The sequence below is a fragment of the Uranotaenia lowii genome, unplaced genomic scaffold (genome assembly GCF_029784155.1).
Source record: "Uranotaenia lowii strain MFRU-FL unplaced genomic scaffold, ASM2978415v1 HiC_scaffold_470, whole genome shotgun sequence".
In the NCBI taxonomy this organism is placed as follows: domain Eukaryota; kingdom Metazoa; phylum Arthropoda; class Insecta; order Diptera; family Culicidae; genus Uranotaenia; species Uranotaenia lowii.
Genome location: NW_026598390.1, coordinates 10605 through 26104, shown reverse-complemented (window position 1 = coordinate 26104; position 15500 = coordinate 10605). Strand labels below are relative to the sequence as shown.

At 40.8% G+C, this 15500-nt stretch overlaps 2 protein-coding genes across 2 annotated transcripts; one reads left to right on the top strand and one right to left on the bottom strand.

Moving 5' to 3' along the window:
• The first annotated feature begins 1280 nt into the window (after positions 1 to 1280).
• Positions 1281 to 4025, top strand: LOC129760153 (cilia- and flagella-associated protein 36). Its single transcript, XM_055757740.1, has 4 exons — positions 1281 to 2100; positions 2227 to 2659; positions 3372 to 3546; positions 3610 to 4025. The coding sequence occupies exons 1-4, from the start codon at positions 1998 to 2000 to the stop codon at positions 3889 to 3891; spliced, it is 993 nt and encodes a 330-aa protein (XP_055613715.1). The 5' UTR covers positions 1281 to 1997; the 3' UTR covers positions 3892 to 4025.
• A 1777-nt stretch (positions 4026 to 5802) lies between these two features.
• On the bottom strand, positions 5803 to 14655 carry LOC129760151 (serine/threonine-protein phosphatase 4 regulatory subunit 3). Its single transcript, XM_055757739.1, has 9 exons — positions 13918 to 14655; positions 13252 to 13439; positions 12241 to 13182; positions 11986 to 12178; positions 11669 to 11924; positions 11265 to 11531; positions 11062 to 11204; positions 8688 to 9601; positions 5803 to 8560 (listed from the first exon to the last, which is right to left on the bottom strand). The coding sequence occupies exons 1-9, from the start codon at positions 14027 to 14029 to the stop codon at positions 8480 to 8482; spliced, it is 3096 nt and encodes a 1031-aa protein (XP_055613714.1). The 5' UTR covers positions 14030 to 14655; the 3' UTR covers positions 5803 to 8479.
• Between the last annotated feature and the right edge of the window lie 845 nt (positions 14656 to 15500).

Here is a 15500-nt window from a genome sequence, read left to right as displayed (position 1 = left end):
ACCCCCCTTCCCTCATGAGAGTCCTAAAATGCTAAGCAAAGTTTTTCGCTAAACTTTAAATTTTAAATTCTTAACCAAATTTTGATGAACAACAATAATTAGTCAAGAAGTCCAAATTTCGAAATCTCATCCTTAAATTTTACAACTGTTTTTTAAAGAATGCCTCACTTGTTGATACTTGTTTAGTCCCGAATATTGAATTCCAAATGCTAGACTCCAAAAAGTTTAACAGGCTGCCCAGATTTTGCACAGATTTTTCACTTCACTTGCAAAATTAAACAAAAAATTAAATTTAGTTCTTAGAATTATTTATCCTGCATCCAAAAAATTGTTTAAACTAATTTTGTCAAAATAAACAAAAACAAATTTTTGGAAGCCTAAAATATGATTCTGATTCGGCTGATTTGTTCGATGAAAAAATTAAATTTTCAAGCGTTTTTTCTTCACCTGAATGGAAAAATTCCGAAATTTGCCTGGAGGTCGGTTTTGGAGAAAATTTTGAAACAATATTTGCAAGGTTTTAGCATAACGTATTTGCCCGGCCTAGTTAGTCCTACTCAGTTTACTGTTTTTGATTTTCAGTTTGGCTCATCATTGCGATAGAATCCTGAGTCGAATCTTGGTTTTGCATTTCATACTAAAATCAGATATACAGGAGAGCAAGAGAAAGAACATTTGACAAAATTTGGGTCTCCCGTGATTCAGGAGAACACAAAGTCCTGAAATCACAGGGACACTTTATGTTCCTGCGCTCTCGTAGCAAGTTTGTCTCGGATCTCAGGAGAGATGAAGCGTCCCTAGATTCGGGTGAGTTCTCATTCGAACTTCGTTTGAATTGGGCAGTTCTCCTGTGATACGAAGACCCATGGTCCCGAGCGGGATAAATGCAATTTTAGTGTGTGCATTTGATCGACTTCCCGAACACTCAAAAGAGAATTCCTTCGAATTTCAGGATCTAGTGACTATCACGAGATTTGGTAGCTATCTCCCCGTGGCCCATGAAAACTCTTGTTTTTTGACAGTTCAAGCACTGACCATAGTTCAAGTGTCATTTTGAGCTGTTTTTTCGTAATTCAGTGGAGCTTGGTCCCGAGCGGAATAATTGCAATCTTAGTGTGTATCGGAAAATAAATAATTTAAAAATATCTTTTAACTTTCTGCTATTCTACAAAAGTTCGATTATTTTGTAAATTATATCATCAATTTACCAAAATTTTCTGAAAGACATTCAAAGCATTACTCAAGAAAGAAGTCAAAAATAGATTTTCTCGCCTAAAAATATTTTTTGACATGACGTCTGACTAGCCTGAATCAATATCATCGAAAACCCACGTCCAAAGACGCTCATTAGGGTGGCAGTATACATTTTGTAGAGTGGCCTTAAAAACAGGCCTGTACAAAATTTCAGCTCGATCTTACTTGTTTTAGAAGTACCTGAAAGCGCCCTAAGTTTCGGTTTTTTTACCCTCTAAAACCACCAATGCATGGGAGGGCTAAAGTAATTCGAAAAAATTGAAATTTAAATTTTGATGCCAAGTGTCTTTTAAAAATGCATAATACGTCGAAATCTGGTGTTATCTTAAAAAAAATGTTTGACAAAAATCGTGCATTTCCTAGTAATTTGGCTTGGAGACTTTTGAGGGTAAAAACCCCCGAAACTTTGAGCGCTTTGAGGCATCCGTAAATCAAGTCCGATTGAGCTGAAATTTTGCACAGGTCAGTTTTTGGGCTATTGTACAAAATGTAGATGGTCGGTTTTCAAATTTCGATCATTCAATCAAATTTTTCCCATTGCCACCCTAACGCCCATGCATTTGCAGGTTGCAGACGTTGTCAAGGGAACCAGGTGTATCAAACATCCACGGATGGCTGCGTATCGCAAAGGACGATATCAATCAGTGGCAGCACCATACCGTTGACGACTCACAGACAGTTTAAAGGATTGCTCAGATAAGTACGGTTTCATCTTTCCGTTGATCTGTGGGCAGCGAGCAGAAATGGCCGAAGATAACTCGTGGGTTTTCGATTCGTTGGTCTGCTTCCTTCACGGGCCAGTCTGGAACGCACCACTGCAAACCTTCATCGAGGATAAATCGATAAGTATGTTTTCCTCCTCAAATAATTCCCTTTATCAGAAAGTTCAACATAATTACCATAGGTGTGAGGGTGAATAATTGATGTTTGTTTTTTCTATTGACACAACCACGTGGCTTTCCCTTGATGCAGTTTTCGATCCGAACGTAAAACCAGACGAAGCGAACCCGGAATTCCGAAAGGTACATGATGAGTACAAAAATCTGGTCGACTACATGCTCGGTTCCTTCATGGAGGAAATGCAAATCACGCCGGAACAGTTCGAGTTTGCCTGTCTGGAAGGGCGAAACAGCTCCTCGGTGGCCGCCCAGGTTTCGCCGACCCGAAGCCAGGGGTCAAGCACCGGAGATGGCCATACTTTCTCCTTCCATCAGGGACTGTTTCAGCAGATTTGGGCTGCCAATGATATTCGGATTTTCATCCGCATGATGACTCAGCGCAATGTGGAGATTCAGCTGCAAGCTCTGGACCTGATTGAGCGGCGCCAGGCTTCGCTGCCATCCACGGAGAGGGAAGACGGCGGCGAACCGAGCGGTTCGGATGAAAGTCAACCCGTCATCGCGGGGTAGGTTTCAAGGGGAGAAAAAAAAGCCGTTTCCGGTTCATTTCATCCGAGATTGGGGGTCAAATTACATTTGCTATCCCTTGGTTGGAGAAAATATGTACCTACATGATTTTTTGGTACACCGTCGTTTTTCATGGACGTTTGACATAATGGTCTTTTCACATAATGGACGTTTCGCATAATGATCATTTGTCATAAAATAAAATGTAACGAACTTTCTTTTGGCATTTTTTAAAGGTGTGAAACTTGCAATGGACTTATGGATTGATTTCTTTGAATTGAATAAAAAATTAATGTGTTTCAATTGTTTGCAATATTTTGTTTTGTTTTATGAACTTTTACAGCTTTTATGCCAAACGATCGTTATGCCAAATAACCATTACGCGAAATGATCATTATGCCAAATGGCCATTATGCCAAACAATTCTTATGGCATACGGCGTAAGACCAAGAGTATCTCATGAGACATGTAGTCTCGCTTTGATGTATTTTTTCAGCATCATCTGCTTAGCCTAAATTTAGGCGTTTTATTACAGAACCTAGAAATGACTCTTAAAATGTTTAAACTGAAATAGATAAGCCCACGCTAATCCGTTGGTTGGGTAAATTTCAGGTTTTCAAGTTTCTCAACGGACCTTAGTAATCTGATAAGTTGAAACTTTGTACTAAAATCGAAACTTTGTCGAATCGAACAATTTCTCTTCGTTTCCAGTGACGAAATTACGGAACAAGAAATCGAGCAGGACATTATTAAATCGGTGGACGAGGAGGTCGCTAAGCCAATCAAGCTGCCGCCCATTATACCGGATGCACCTGCCGAGGCCAATGATGAAACAGAAGTCAACGATAAGTTCCAGCGACTCAATTTATTTTTCGATCAAGATAGGGTGAGTGGTGATTGAGCGACCCCCTTTTCTTCTAACCAAACCCAAAACCTCGTCCTTCCTCAGATTAACACTGCAGACGTCCAAGCGCGGCAGCAATATCTGCGCACCCAGCGGGACAAAATACTTCAGATCAAGAAGCAGGCCCGAGCCCGGCAGCTGAACGAAACGATTCGCAAAAACGAACGGCCCGCCTCGGCTCAGGTAGCGCAGAAGATTCTGGAAGCCGGTGGAACAGCCGACGGGATGATTCCGTCAGCCGGGGAGCTACCGCCGCCCGAATCGTCTCTGCAGCTGCGCAAAATGTTGGCCCAACGGCTGCGGAACGAGGTCATCGAGGGAGAATGAAATGGAAGGTGCTAGGCAAAAAGTGATTAAGGATTTAAGAAAATGTGTTACAAGCTTGCGCTTCGCATAGAAAAAAATTGCTTATTTCGATATGTAGTGATTTTTGGCAAATACATTAATGTGACTATGCATAATATTTTGTACCTTTAACGAAACATCCGAATGTTATAAACTCCACTGTACAGATTATTGGTGATTGCTGCTCCACCTCCTGGTGACCAGATTAAAGCTATCGAAATTATCCTCCGCTGACTGTTTCGGAACCCCGAGTTGTTCGCCATTACCCTAGTAGTGCGGCCGTAGCTGTTGCCGCCTTCTTGCACACATACGAGGTTTTTAAAGATGCCGGTCGTCAATCATATAAGCTCGCGTTTTGATATCAGGACCATCTCGGTTTTGTGGTGAGCCAACTGCAAACTCTTGGTGTGCATCCAGCTCTTCACCGCTTCTACAGTCTCTGAAGCTCTTAGCTGGAAGATTTCTATTGAGTAAGCCCTCGCTAGTAGCATGACGTCGTTCGCGAAACCAACCAACTGTACTCCCTCTGACAGTACGTACTCATCTTACGTAATATTCCACAGGACCGGGCCATTTCCTGAAATCCTTCGCTCGTCATGTATTGTAGCTTACGGTACTGGAAATAGCTTTCCACTAATTTGCAGAGATATTCGGTATCCGGAGGCGTTGCGCACGTCCAGTGTTACTAATGCACAAAAACGATCAACTCTACTCTTGTTGAGTCTGGCTTTTTCAGCCGTTTCGATGGCAATTCGAATGGCGTCGACTGGCCCCCCGAAAGCCGAATTGCTTGTTGAACAATCCGCCTTAGCCCTCGGTGTACCGCTGGATGCGAATCAAGATCACCTTGTCCAGAACCTTTCCAACCGTATCCAGTAGGCATACTGGCCTGTATGCCGATGCCTAATGGCTTTCCTGGTTTGGGCAGCAGACCCAGCTTCTGCCGTTTCCAAACCTCTGGAAACATCCTTTCCTCAATTCATACAAATTTGCACCCCATGATCGATTATAGGCATCAAGACAAAGTTTCCTCAAACATGCCTTTTTACTTTCTTTAATTGCCTTGCAGAGGTTTCTTTTCGCATTTTTGAAAAGTGGCCTGCGCTCGTCTCTCTCCGTTTGAGTTCGTGCTCTCTGCATGTTTCGCCTAGCGCGAAGTCAGCTGGCACGCTAATTCGCGATTTCCTTAGCCCTCCTCGTCATTTCTGCGTCACAAGCAAGTGTGAGTACTTTCATCAGGTTTTCCGCCGACAAGTTAAACAGATTTTGCTCTAGCTTTAACACCTCGCGAAGACATTCCGGTCGAATTGTTGTCCTCCTTTTATGTTTCTTTTATGTTTAAAAAAAATCCTAAAGCCTCACGAACTCATTTTTTTTTCTGGGAAATTGAACTCAAATTCTTCAAACTGCATCTAATAGTGAAAAATCATACAACTGCTCTCTCGATTGCTAATTCGTTCGGTAGACCACCAGTTTTGCACACAACTCATCCATCAGTGATTTCGATGATCTCACATTGCAAAATTATCGTATTTGAACCACAGGACTGCATCAGATTTGCCTCTGCTAGAAAAAATTTGAACATGATTTCAAAAGTATAAGAAATTGAAAACAACATTTCAATTCTTCGGATATTTCGGTCGAACCCCGGTGGTATTCTCGGGAAAACATAACACAATTTTTTTTTCAAATATTTTTTGTTCTATTTCTCAGCTTTTTTTCCCACCAGATTATCACCTTCTCATTTCACATGTAAAAAGTTGTAATATTTACTAATCTCCTGCGCGGAAACCTCAACTCTCCAAACCCGGAACCGGCGCAAAACCAGCTGTACGCGAATTGGGGTAGTTCTAGTTACATGATAGCGCAATGGGCATTTGTTTTTATTTTTCGTTTTTTTTTTGCAATCTTTAATTTTACTTTGTTTTGTTTTCTTTTAATAACATTACAATTTATGTACGAATCACTAAATAATAATCATCCATTTTCAGTTGCGGCCAACGATTCCTCGGTAGGACTTTGCGTGAGTGGGATGCGGGGCTCTGTTGTTCATGTTCATGTGCGTGGTCTGTAAGCTTGTTGGTATGTACGTGTGTGAGAGAGAAGAGAGGAAGCTTAGGGAAACAATCAATGGATGGTGGGACGTAATGGGAAAGAAAACTCACAAGGCGATTTGTTTTCATTAGTGTGTGTATTGGTTGTAGTAGCTAGATTTAAAAAATTGGATAACTGGTTTTCCTAATTGATTCTTTTTGAGTTTTGTGTTTGCGGTGATAAACACGCGACAAAATGTTCATCACATTTCAAACGATTGTTTGCTTTTTGCTTACCCATTATTCGTATAGAATTGTTTTTATTATTTTATCTTTTATTCGTTAGCTCTTATAGCCTAGTACAATTTGGACACTATTCTATTTATACGATTGTTTATGTAACTACTATTTACAACAATGGTTTTTGTATTTATTTTCTCTCTCTCGGACACAAACGAACATGGTAAAGGAAAATGTACGGAGGAAGATGGTTAATGCAACTCTGTTCGAAATATAATCGATGGCTCGGTTACATGGTAAGCAATGCTTCCAGAGAGGGAAACATTGCTTCCAAAAGCGATCCAAAGGCGTTTGGAGGAGTTCACCAAAACATACCAGCATTCAAGGAAACAATACAGGGAAGCTGAAAAGTTATGGTTTCCTGTACTTTTTCCCTTGCAAATAAAACGATTTTTTTAAAAGATAAGTAAACGAAAATATTTCCAAATGTTCTGGAATATGGTTCCGGGTAAGGATGGGGAGAGATATCGCTGAAGGTGACGTGACAAAATGTTCCTCGAATGGAAATACAAACTCCGCCAAGGAACACATTCCGCACAAACTTCCCTAAACCGATCGCTTGCAACCGGCTGGTCTTGAAACATATCGTTCATTTTAGTTTATTTGTTTAGTGTTCGCACGATTTGCTTTCTGTCTATTTTTTTTTTCTTCTTTTCAATATACAACGTATATTCTAAAACTCCAGTCAATTTTTTAGTTTTTTCACGAAAAAATTGTTCACATGATCTTATGTCTGTTGTGTTTAAATATGTTCATTTTATTACAATACTCGTCCCCCGGTGTTTTTTCGCAGAAACTGCCGATAACATTTTCCAGAATCTGATGGAACGAGTTTTAATGGTAGTTTTTACTTTGCAACTCAACAAATGTCGCAAAAGATCTTATCTTACCTTACTTTTACTTTGGGGGGATGGGAGAGGGAGCGCGGCTGCACACCTGTACTAAGATTGAATGCAATTTAATCCTCTGCCCGTAACATTTGCTCCTGATTACAGGTAGTTAGACAGTCCTCTAAAATTAAGATAGCGTTTGTTTTACAAATGTATAAGTTTTGTCCAGCCCTGTGGCGCTCTGATCCGCTTAGCTGTACCATATGCATATACTTAGTCATTTTTTACCTAGACAATCTCTTCAACTTCAATCGTCAATGTTCTTAACATGCGTAAAAAAGTAATGACATCTGTTCTGAGCAAATAAAATGAAAGTAATCAATTTGGTCATTCGAAAAAAAAACGTTTTTATACATAGTCATTTCTTTGACCTATTGAATTTCAGCATATGGTACAGTCAAGCGAGTATGATGGCCCTGTTTACACCAAAATGTTCCGTTTCGATTTGTCTGATTCTTTTTGTTACAAATTTTTCAAATTTTAAATGTCAATTATTTTTATCTGGAGTCTATCCAAAACTTACGCTTCAGTTTGTTTCATTCATTAAATTACACAGCTTTTTCTGTTTTTATTATTATTTATATCAATCTGCTGCATGCAATCCAAAAAGCAATTTACCAGATGACTTTTTTCTCTCTTATTCCTTTAAAACAAAAGGAAACGCAAACTTTTTTCGTCACCGAAAAAAAATAATGGGGAGGTTACTTGATCTAGTGTTTGTTTTTTTGTTTGTTATCGTTCCAATCAGCAATTATTTACCTTCTAGATACACGTAGATAGTTGTTATTATATAGTGTAAGTTGGGGAGGGGAGTTGTGGGGATTACTATGTACAACTGGCAGCATCAGCAGATGGTGGTGGTGAAGCTGCGGCAGCTTCTGTTGTAGTTGTAGTGTTTGTGATATCGCTCGGTTCAGTATCCAGCGAGATTAGCGACGATAACAGCGATGACGACGACGACGACGACGATGAAGATGATGAAGAGGTTGACGATGACGATGATAACGGCGAGGAAGGCGAAAGTGAAGACATCATAGGATCGTCCTCAGGCAGTTCTTCGCCCCCGCCAACAGTCGCACAGCAGCAACAGCAACAGTGGTGGAACCTCCTGCAGCACCCTCCGGCAAACGTGAAGTTGTGATAGGGTTGCTGCTCCAACTGATGGTCCAAGAGTTGCTGCTGGAGCAGCTGCTTATGAACGTCCAAGTGTTGATGCTGCTGCTTTTGATCTGATTCGTGATTTTTCTGCGTTGTTATTAGTTGATACTGACGACCACGATTACTACTGCTACGAGAGGTACTACTACGGCTGCTGTTGCTGCTGGAGCAACATCCGCTATTGGGATGCTATGCCATTCGAGCTTTCTTTTGTGCCGGACTGTCGTCCTCATCTTCCTCGTCCGAATCACCTTCGTAGTCCACCAAACCCTAAAATTTGCAAACATGTAATTAAGGCATTTGAAGTTAAACGATCAATTTCTTTTATGCATTACTTTTCTGCCAAATCACTTAAAAATAGCTAAACAATCTATCGATATGCTATCATCATTCATACCTTTTTCAAGCTGTTGACCGAGGTTGGTGCTGAAGAAACATCAGAAGTTGTAACTCCATCGTTTAAGCCATCCACAGATCGAACTCCCTCAACTTCGGGTGCAGAATCCACCGGTGGTAAGGAAACATTTCCACCATTTTCATTTTCTACCTCTGCGCCGCTGATATCACCATTAGGACTACAGCTGTGACTGTCCAGCGCAACAGTACTGCTGTCGATACAACCCTTATCACTATTAGTACAACTACTGTTACTACTATCACCGGAAGAGGAGCTGCTCGTTTGCCGAACACCTTCAATATCTGGATCCCTTTCCTCTTCTCCATCTAACGCTGCAAGCCGATTCGTTATACCCAGCTCGTTTTGGGCCGGAGATTCATCTGATTTGTTCGAGGTAAGGCTATCCTCATGCAACATTGTATGCGTCTCCTGATCTGCTGGACCTTTTGATCCACCATCAACAATGCCTAGGGATGCGGAGGAGGATTCTGACAAATCTGCCGATGTGATGGAAGCGCGGGATAACGAAGACACTGAATCCTGTTCTACGTTGTTACTGCTAGTCGGATACAGGGTAACATTATTACGGTCGTTATCGTCTTCCTCCTCCCCGTCCACGTCAGCGGAAGTCGTAGAGTTCACGAGGGTGTCGTCCAGCGATGGGTGGTGGGGATCCTGCGTCGAAGTGGAGTCGTCTGATGATGTGCTGTTAGTGGTAATGGTGTTGTTGTTACTATTACTAATATAGTCGGTACTGCTGTTGTTGTTCAGGCTGTGTGTTGTAGTCATCGTCGTAGTACCTCCCGTAGGAATGTCCGAAGGTGGCGAATTGTTGTTGGCGCTACCGAACCGTGGCCCATTCACCGTGGATGCAGGTGGAGAGGAATCCGAAGCTTTTTTGTCGAAAATTTTCCCTGAGAACAATGTAATGTTAATTTTAGAATGGAATGATTGAGTACTCAACTGGATTGCTGGCGATTTATATGTAATACAACGCCCAAATTCACAACGATCCATAACTTTTCAATAGGTTTGTTTCTTCTAGACCCTTTTTTTTCAATGTCAGTTTATGTGGAACCGAGCCTGTTTATGGTTTTTGTGCCAATTTACAAATTCTTCAAAGGAAATTTTCCGCTGTACAACTTTGTCGAAGACCGTAACTTTGTATCTTATTAGACAAATAAGTTATTAGGTTTTGAATGGGATCATGACATTAAAAAACATTAAATTAATTTGACATCACTGCTGGGTGTTTTAAGTTTGCGAAGTATTGCATGACTACTTTTCATGCAAAACCTCGCGAGGCACCAGCAGTGATGTCAATTGAATTTATTGTTTTTCAATGCCAAAAGACATACCCCTGTTAAACAGCTAATAACTTTTTGCCTAAAAAGATACGAAATTACAGTCTTCGACAAAGTAGTTCAGTGGAATTTCCTTTAAAGAATTTACGAAAACTATTAGCAGGCTTGGATCCACAGATGAAACAAAAACAATGTTGATTTTTCAGTACAAAATATTCAATTTTCCCATATATGAAAGTTAAAATTTACTCATGTAAATTTACATAAAAATTCTCCATAAAAATCATTCATAAGTTTTGAACCGAACCGAAGCTTATAAGGCCCAAGGGTTCGAGAAACCGACAGTTTGATGGTAGATATTAGCTTTCGAGCCAGCTGTTAATTATCGCATAACCAAATTTGTGTACTGATCCTTCCAGAAAATGTCGTTTTAATTTTAAAGTAATATTGTAACAAAGGGTATTGCATCGCAAAGCAAAGAAATGACGTTCTTAGTTTGAAACGCAGAAACTTCATTTATTAACACCGCTTTCTACGATTCAAGATGATTGAAACAGCACAGAGTGTTCGAATCTTTTTATAAATTGTCTTTGTTTGTAACACTAGTGTACATCTAATTTAGTCTTTCTGAAACTTCGATTCAACGTTATTTGCGTTTTCGCGAATAAACTCACTTATCTTCAAAACTGTGTTTATACTTTTGGTTTTGAGTGATGAAGAACAATACATACGATTTGTTTTATCTTGATTTGTTGCACCTCTGCATCCGTTTTCAGCTGTCATGAAAACTAAATCATCGTTCCTTAATCTATAAGCTTTGTCTGTTTGTCTAATGGAATTTTTGTAGTGCTGTTCAAATTAATTTAATTAGGAATACTATTCCACATATTACTAACGTCGATCGCAAGAAGGAAAATAATCATAATTAAAATTATTTCGAGACATTGTTGACAAATGTTTGAAACCCAGCTTGAAATGGGTTCAAAGTTCAAAGTGCTATAACAAAGGCATAATTCTTAATGAAGAACTGCTATTATAAAATCACTTTAGCCGTCGCCTTTTTCGCTCACCTAGACTGTTGTCCAGCTCCGGGGAACTTGCTTTCTGACTATCGGCAAAGTCTTCCTCTTCGTTGAACCATATTTCTTCCTCCTCCTCCAGCTGCCTCTGATCTCGTCGGTATCGACTACTGTTCCTCAGAATCGATGGTACACTGATAATAGAAGAAAAAAAGATAATAAAAAAAAATCAAGTTGAAACCAACAATAATTACCTATCCAGGCCACCCTTTTCTTTGTCCTTTAGCCGATCCTGTTGTTGTTCGTACTTGTTTTTGAGCGTCTTAAACGTCTGCACGTAGTGGACATCTTCGAAAATTTTGCCGAAATTCTCGACAAAATACGTATACAGCGATTTGATGTCTTCGACTTTAATAAATTCGAACAGTTCCAAAATAGCTGATTCCAGAAGATTGTAACGATTATTATTTCGAAGAAAGGCGTCCACCACCGGTGCGAATAGATTCGTTTTGATAATATGTCTGTTGAAGGAAAAAAACGGAAGTTAAAATATAATTTGGCTGTCTATTTTATAAAAAATGTGGCTTCCATAAATAATTCTAACTTTCAGGCTAGATTTAAATTTTAAGATTCAGCGTAAACCTTAGATGGTACTCGCCTGTTATAGAATTCGTCTTTCAGCGCAATTATCTTCCGTAAAAACCGGAGGGCACCGAGGACCAGGAACGTGTGTGTGCTCTTCATCAGAACCAGTATTCGCCGAAGCAGATCCTTGTTGATGATGCAGTTCTTGATGTGGTAAGTGTGGTGCTCGACGCAGAACGAAAGCAGTTCTAGCACCAGCCCCAGAAGCTGGGCCGTGTTGTAGTCTTCGTTGGCAGGTTTGTCGGTCAGGGTATGCAGCAGAAGAGGAGCTGTTGAACAAAAGTTTGTTTATTAAGTTATTGAACGGTTGTTGAATTTAGTGATACGAACCGGTTAGCGTCTGTATACTATGCTTATAGAAAAAGTTCAAGAAGTCTGACTTTTCCGATTTATTCACCGAGCTTAACATGTTTTCGGGGTCCAATAGTATTCGTAAAACACCTACTAGCTGTACCGCTCCTCCCAGTTCTGGTTCCGAATCTGATAGCATCTGTTCGATAGCAATATTGATGAGTGTTTGATCCTGTAGAAGAAAGAAAATAATAATAAAATCCGAAACCTGTGAATCAGTAGGTTAATACGCACCTCATCCGTATCGGAATTGTTATATTGCTGTAACGTGTAATCCCGAACGATTGACGGCGAATACTCGACAATTGTGGTCAGAATATCTATGGAGGCAGCCTTAGTTTTCTTATCATTGATAGCCAAAGTGATCTCCAACGCCGGCAGAATACCCAGGCTTATCAACGTTTTGTAGAACGTTTCCTTGCTCTGAGGCTGCAGGTATTGGGCAAAGTTACAAAACTCTTTCAGAAACAGTATGATGTCCCGGCGCTTGCCATCAGACGTGTTTGGGTCGGTTAGTAATGTGAACAGATCGTCTAGGAACTTTTCATCTTCCTGGATCAGCGTCACAATCTCAACCTTGTTGAAAAAGATAAAAGATGACAGCGTGTTTAGCATATTGTCCTCAAACACTGAAGGCGTAGGCAGAACAATATCTTGGATGTACTGCACCCGATAGGTTTGATGGATTTTCGCCAACAAATCGCTGTTTCTGATGGGGATCGCCTCCCGGAATTTGGCCAGCTGTTTCAGATATTGCCGGTGCTGTTTAGGAGGATTACCGGAAGGATCATACTCCAAACAGCCCACGACATCGAAAATCGTATCCTCGGCGAACATGATCTCGAACAGCGCGTTCTTGTTAAGCAGAAAGATGTTCTTGAAAATTTCGTACAAATAGTGCAGCCCTTCCTGGTTCTCCAAGTCTTCGCATATGTGGAATAGATTTAGTAACTTCTTAATGTAGTTTTCGTTCTCAATTGCTTGTGCCAGTTTATCTTTGCGGATCTGCGATGTAAGCCCGTTGGCAATTACTTCGGATATATCCTCTAATCGAGACAGTTCACACGGTGGTAGCTCAATGGGTGGCGCAGAATCCGACATGTCCTCGAACCGTTCATCTTCCGATTCTTCCACCACATCTTGAGTAATCTCGACAGAGGGATCTTTGCCTTGTACCTAGGGGAAATGATTTACGATGCATTAACATTTACAATTGACCTAAAGAAAAAAAAAACCAGGTCTTACCTGACAAATTTTTTCCCATATTTCGTCGCATCCGGCTTTCTCCTGGAAGCTTAGCGCTAGGTCGAAGTTATCGCCCTCGCTCCACACGATCAGTGTGTCCTGCTGCTTGTGGTATATGGTATCGGGGTGGATTTTACTCTCCAATAACATGGAACCGTCGTTTTCGGCGTGCACCAGCAGTGACACTCCTGCAATAGAACGGCAGGCATTTTTGTATTTTGTTACACCATCATTATTCGGACGGAACACAATCTTTAATGGCAACAGATTTCTTAAAGATAGTTGGAAAGAGGTTAATAGAACGAAGCAGGTTTATGTGAACCTGGTCTGGGGTTGCTTACACTATCAATGGACCCTGATATCCTATGTGTGTGGTTATCAACGGTTGGTGGGGTTCATATAAATAACACATCTTTACCACTGTAAGAGATTTTGTCCGTTTGGTATGCAGCATAAGTACGAAATATACGTCATAGCGTGGTAAGACGCTGAGACTGTGGATAGTTGGACAACATGTCATGCCAAATGGATAACATCGTAAGCTGTTGTGAATTTTGTCGAACTTAATTTAACGGTTATTAACAAATCCACTGGTATTATAAGGTACCAAAAAATGAAGGTTGTCGAGGGGATACACAAGTTCATAAATCTTGCTCTAGTACTTACCTTTGACTCGATCAACATAGCTGGACGTGACGTGACCGGTGCCCCGATCGTCCCACTGCCGATCTGCGTTGAGGGCGTACAACTTCACACGGCGTCTGGTGTCAGTTGTCATATTGTGTCGGCTGCTGTTGCTGCTGTGAGGGCTGTTGTTGTTGCTATTCCTACTGCTACTGCTACTACCTCCTCCGCCGAAGCTGCTGGTGCCGCTCGTGGACGGCTGCTGCTCCTGATTCTCTTGTTGAGGTTGTTGTCTTTCGGGGAGCAACTGATCCTCGGTATCAGCCGACGCCTCCGTCGTCTCCGTCGCCGTTGCCGCGGACGGATGATGACGATGGTGATGTTGGTATTGTGATTGGCGCTGTTGAGGCTGCTGTTGCTGTTGCTGTAGTTGGTGTTGATGCTGCAGCTGGCGTTGGTGATGATGCCGGCTACGGTGGTGGTGATGATGGGTTGAAGAATTTTTTTTCTTTCGTTTTTTTAATATTCGGAAGTGGACCGGTTCTATACTTTTCTCAATTTTTAATCGATCACTTTAGAACCGTAAAGACGAAACACTTGGTCGGTTTACCTTTTCACGATTAACACGATTGATTGATCAATTCACTGGTTTATGAAAATTCCTTATAGGATTCTGATCTGGAAATATTCGAAAAATACTTATGTTTCATTCATTTCCACTTCACGCGTGCACAGGGATTTTGCGGTTTCTTCGGCGGTCAGTTAAATTGCTCTCGAAAGTCTGAAAAGATGAAGAGAAAATATATTTGTTAGCAATCAGTGGATGTAAGTATTTCCATTGTTTTTTTAGTAAAAATAACAATAGTGTACATATTTGTCGACAGCCATTAATTTCATTAGCAGGCAAGTTTCCCACCAGGTTGATTTTCCATCCAGTGGAAAAAACCTGATGACCAGCCCAGGCCTAGATTCGATTATGATTACGTCCAAGACTGTGAGACGCATGTCTAAAGTTTCCCAACAAATGTATCCCGAAGATCAGTATGATTAAAAAAAATATCATGGTTAATATAAATAAAAAAAAATGTTTTAAAGAATGATCGCACTTTTGATGACCCTGAGCCTGAGCTCTACACAGTAGCTTTTGTGTATTTCCTGGATGCTGCCTTCCAATTTTTCTCAAATTGAATTCTTCCATGTTTTGAGAAACTAAAAATCCTCTTAACAGCCGCCCAGTATCGATCGGAGATCTACATAGACAATTCGGTGGTTCGGTGGTCGACGAATTGGATGTTATTGTATGAAAGCGACTGCAGTACAGGCTTGGCTTGGCTCTTTTTCAAGCATTCATCTTTTTGAACTTGAGCATTTATTGTACCTTTCGTGAAGAAAATACTTGACAGATACAAATAGCTTGCCATACTAGAGCCTTCTGCTAAAAATTTTTCCATCGCAATCGTGCAGTCGGATCATCCACCTCCTCGTCCGTCGATTTCGTGCAGAATTGTGAAGCGTTCGTTGTCCAGAATCCGTTCGTAAAGTTTCCGTGCCATTGTTTTTGCTCGATATTGTAGCTCTACTTATTTCTTAGGTACCTTCCGCTTCTTGTACGTCTTCAAGGAGTT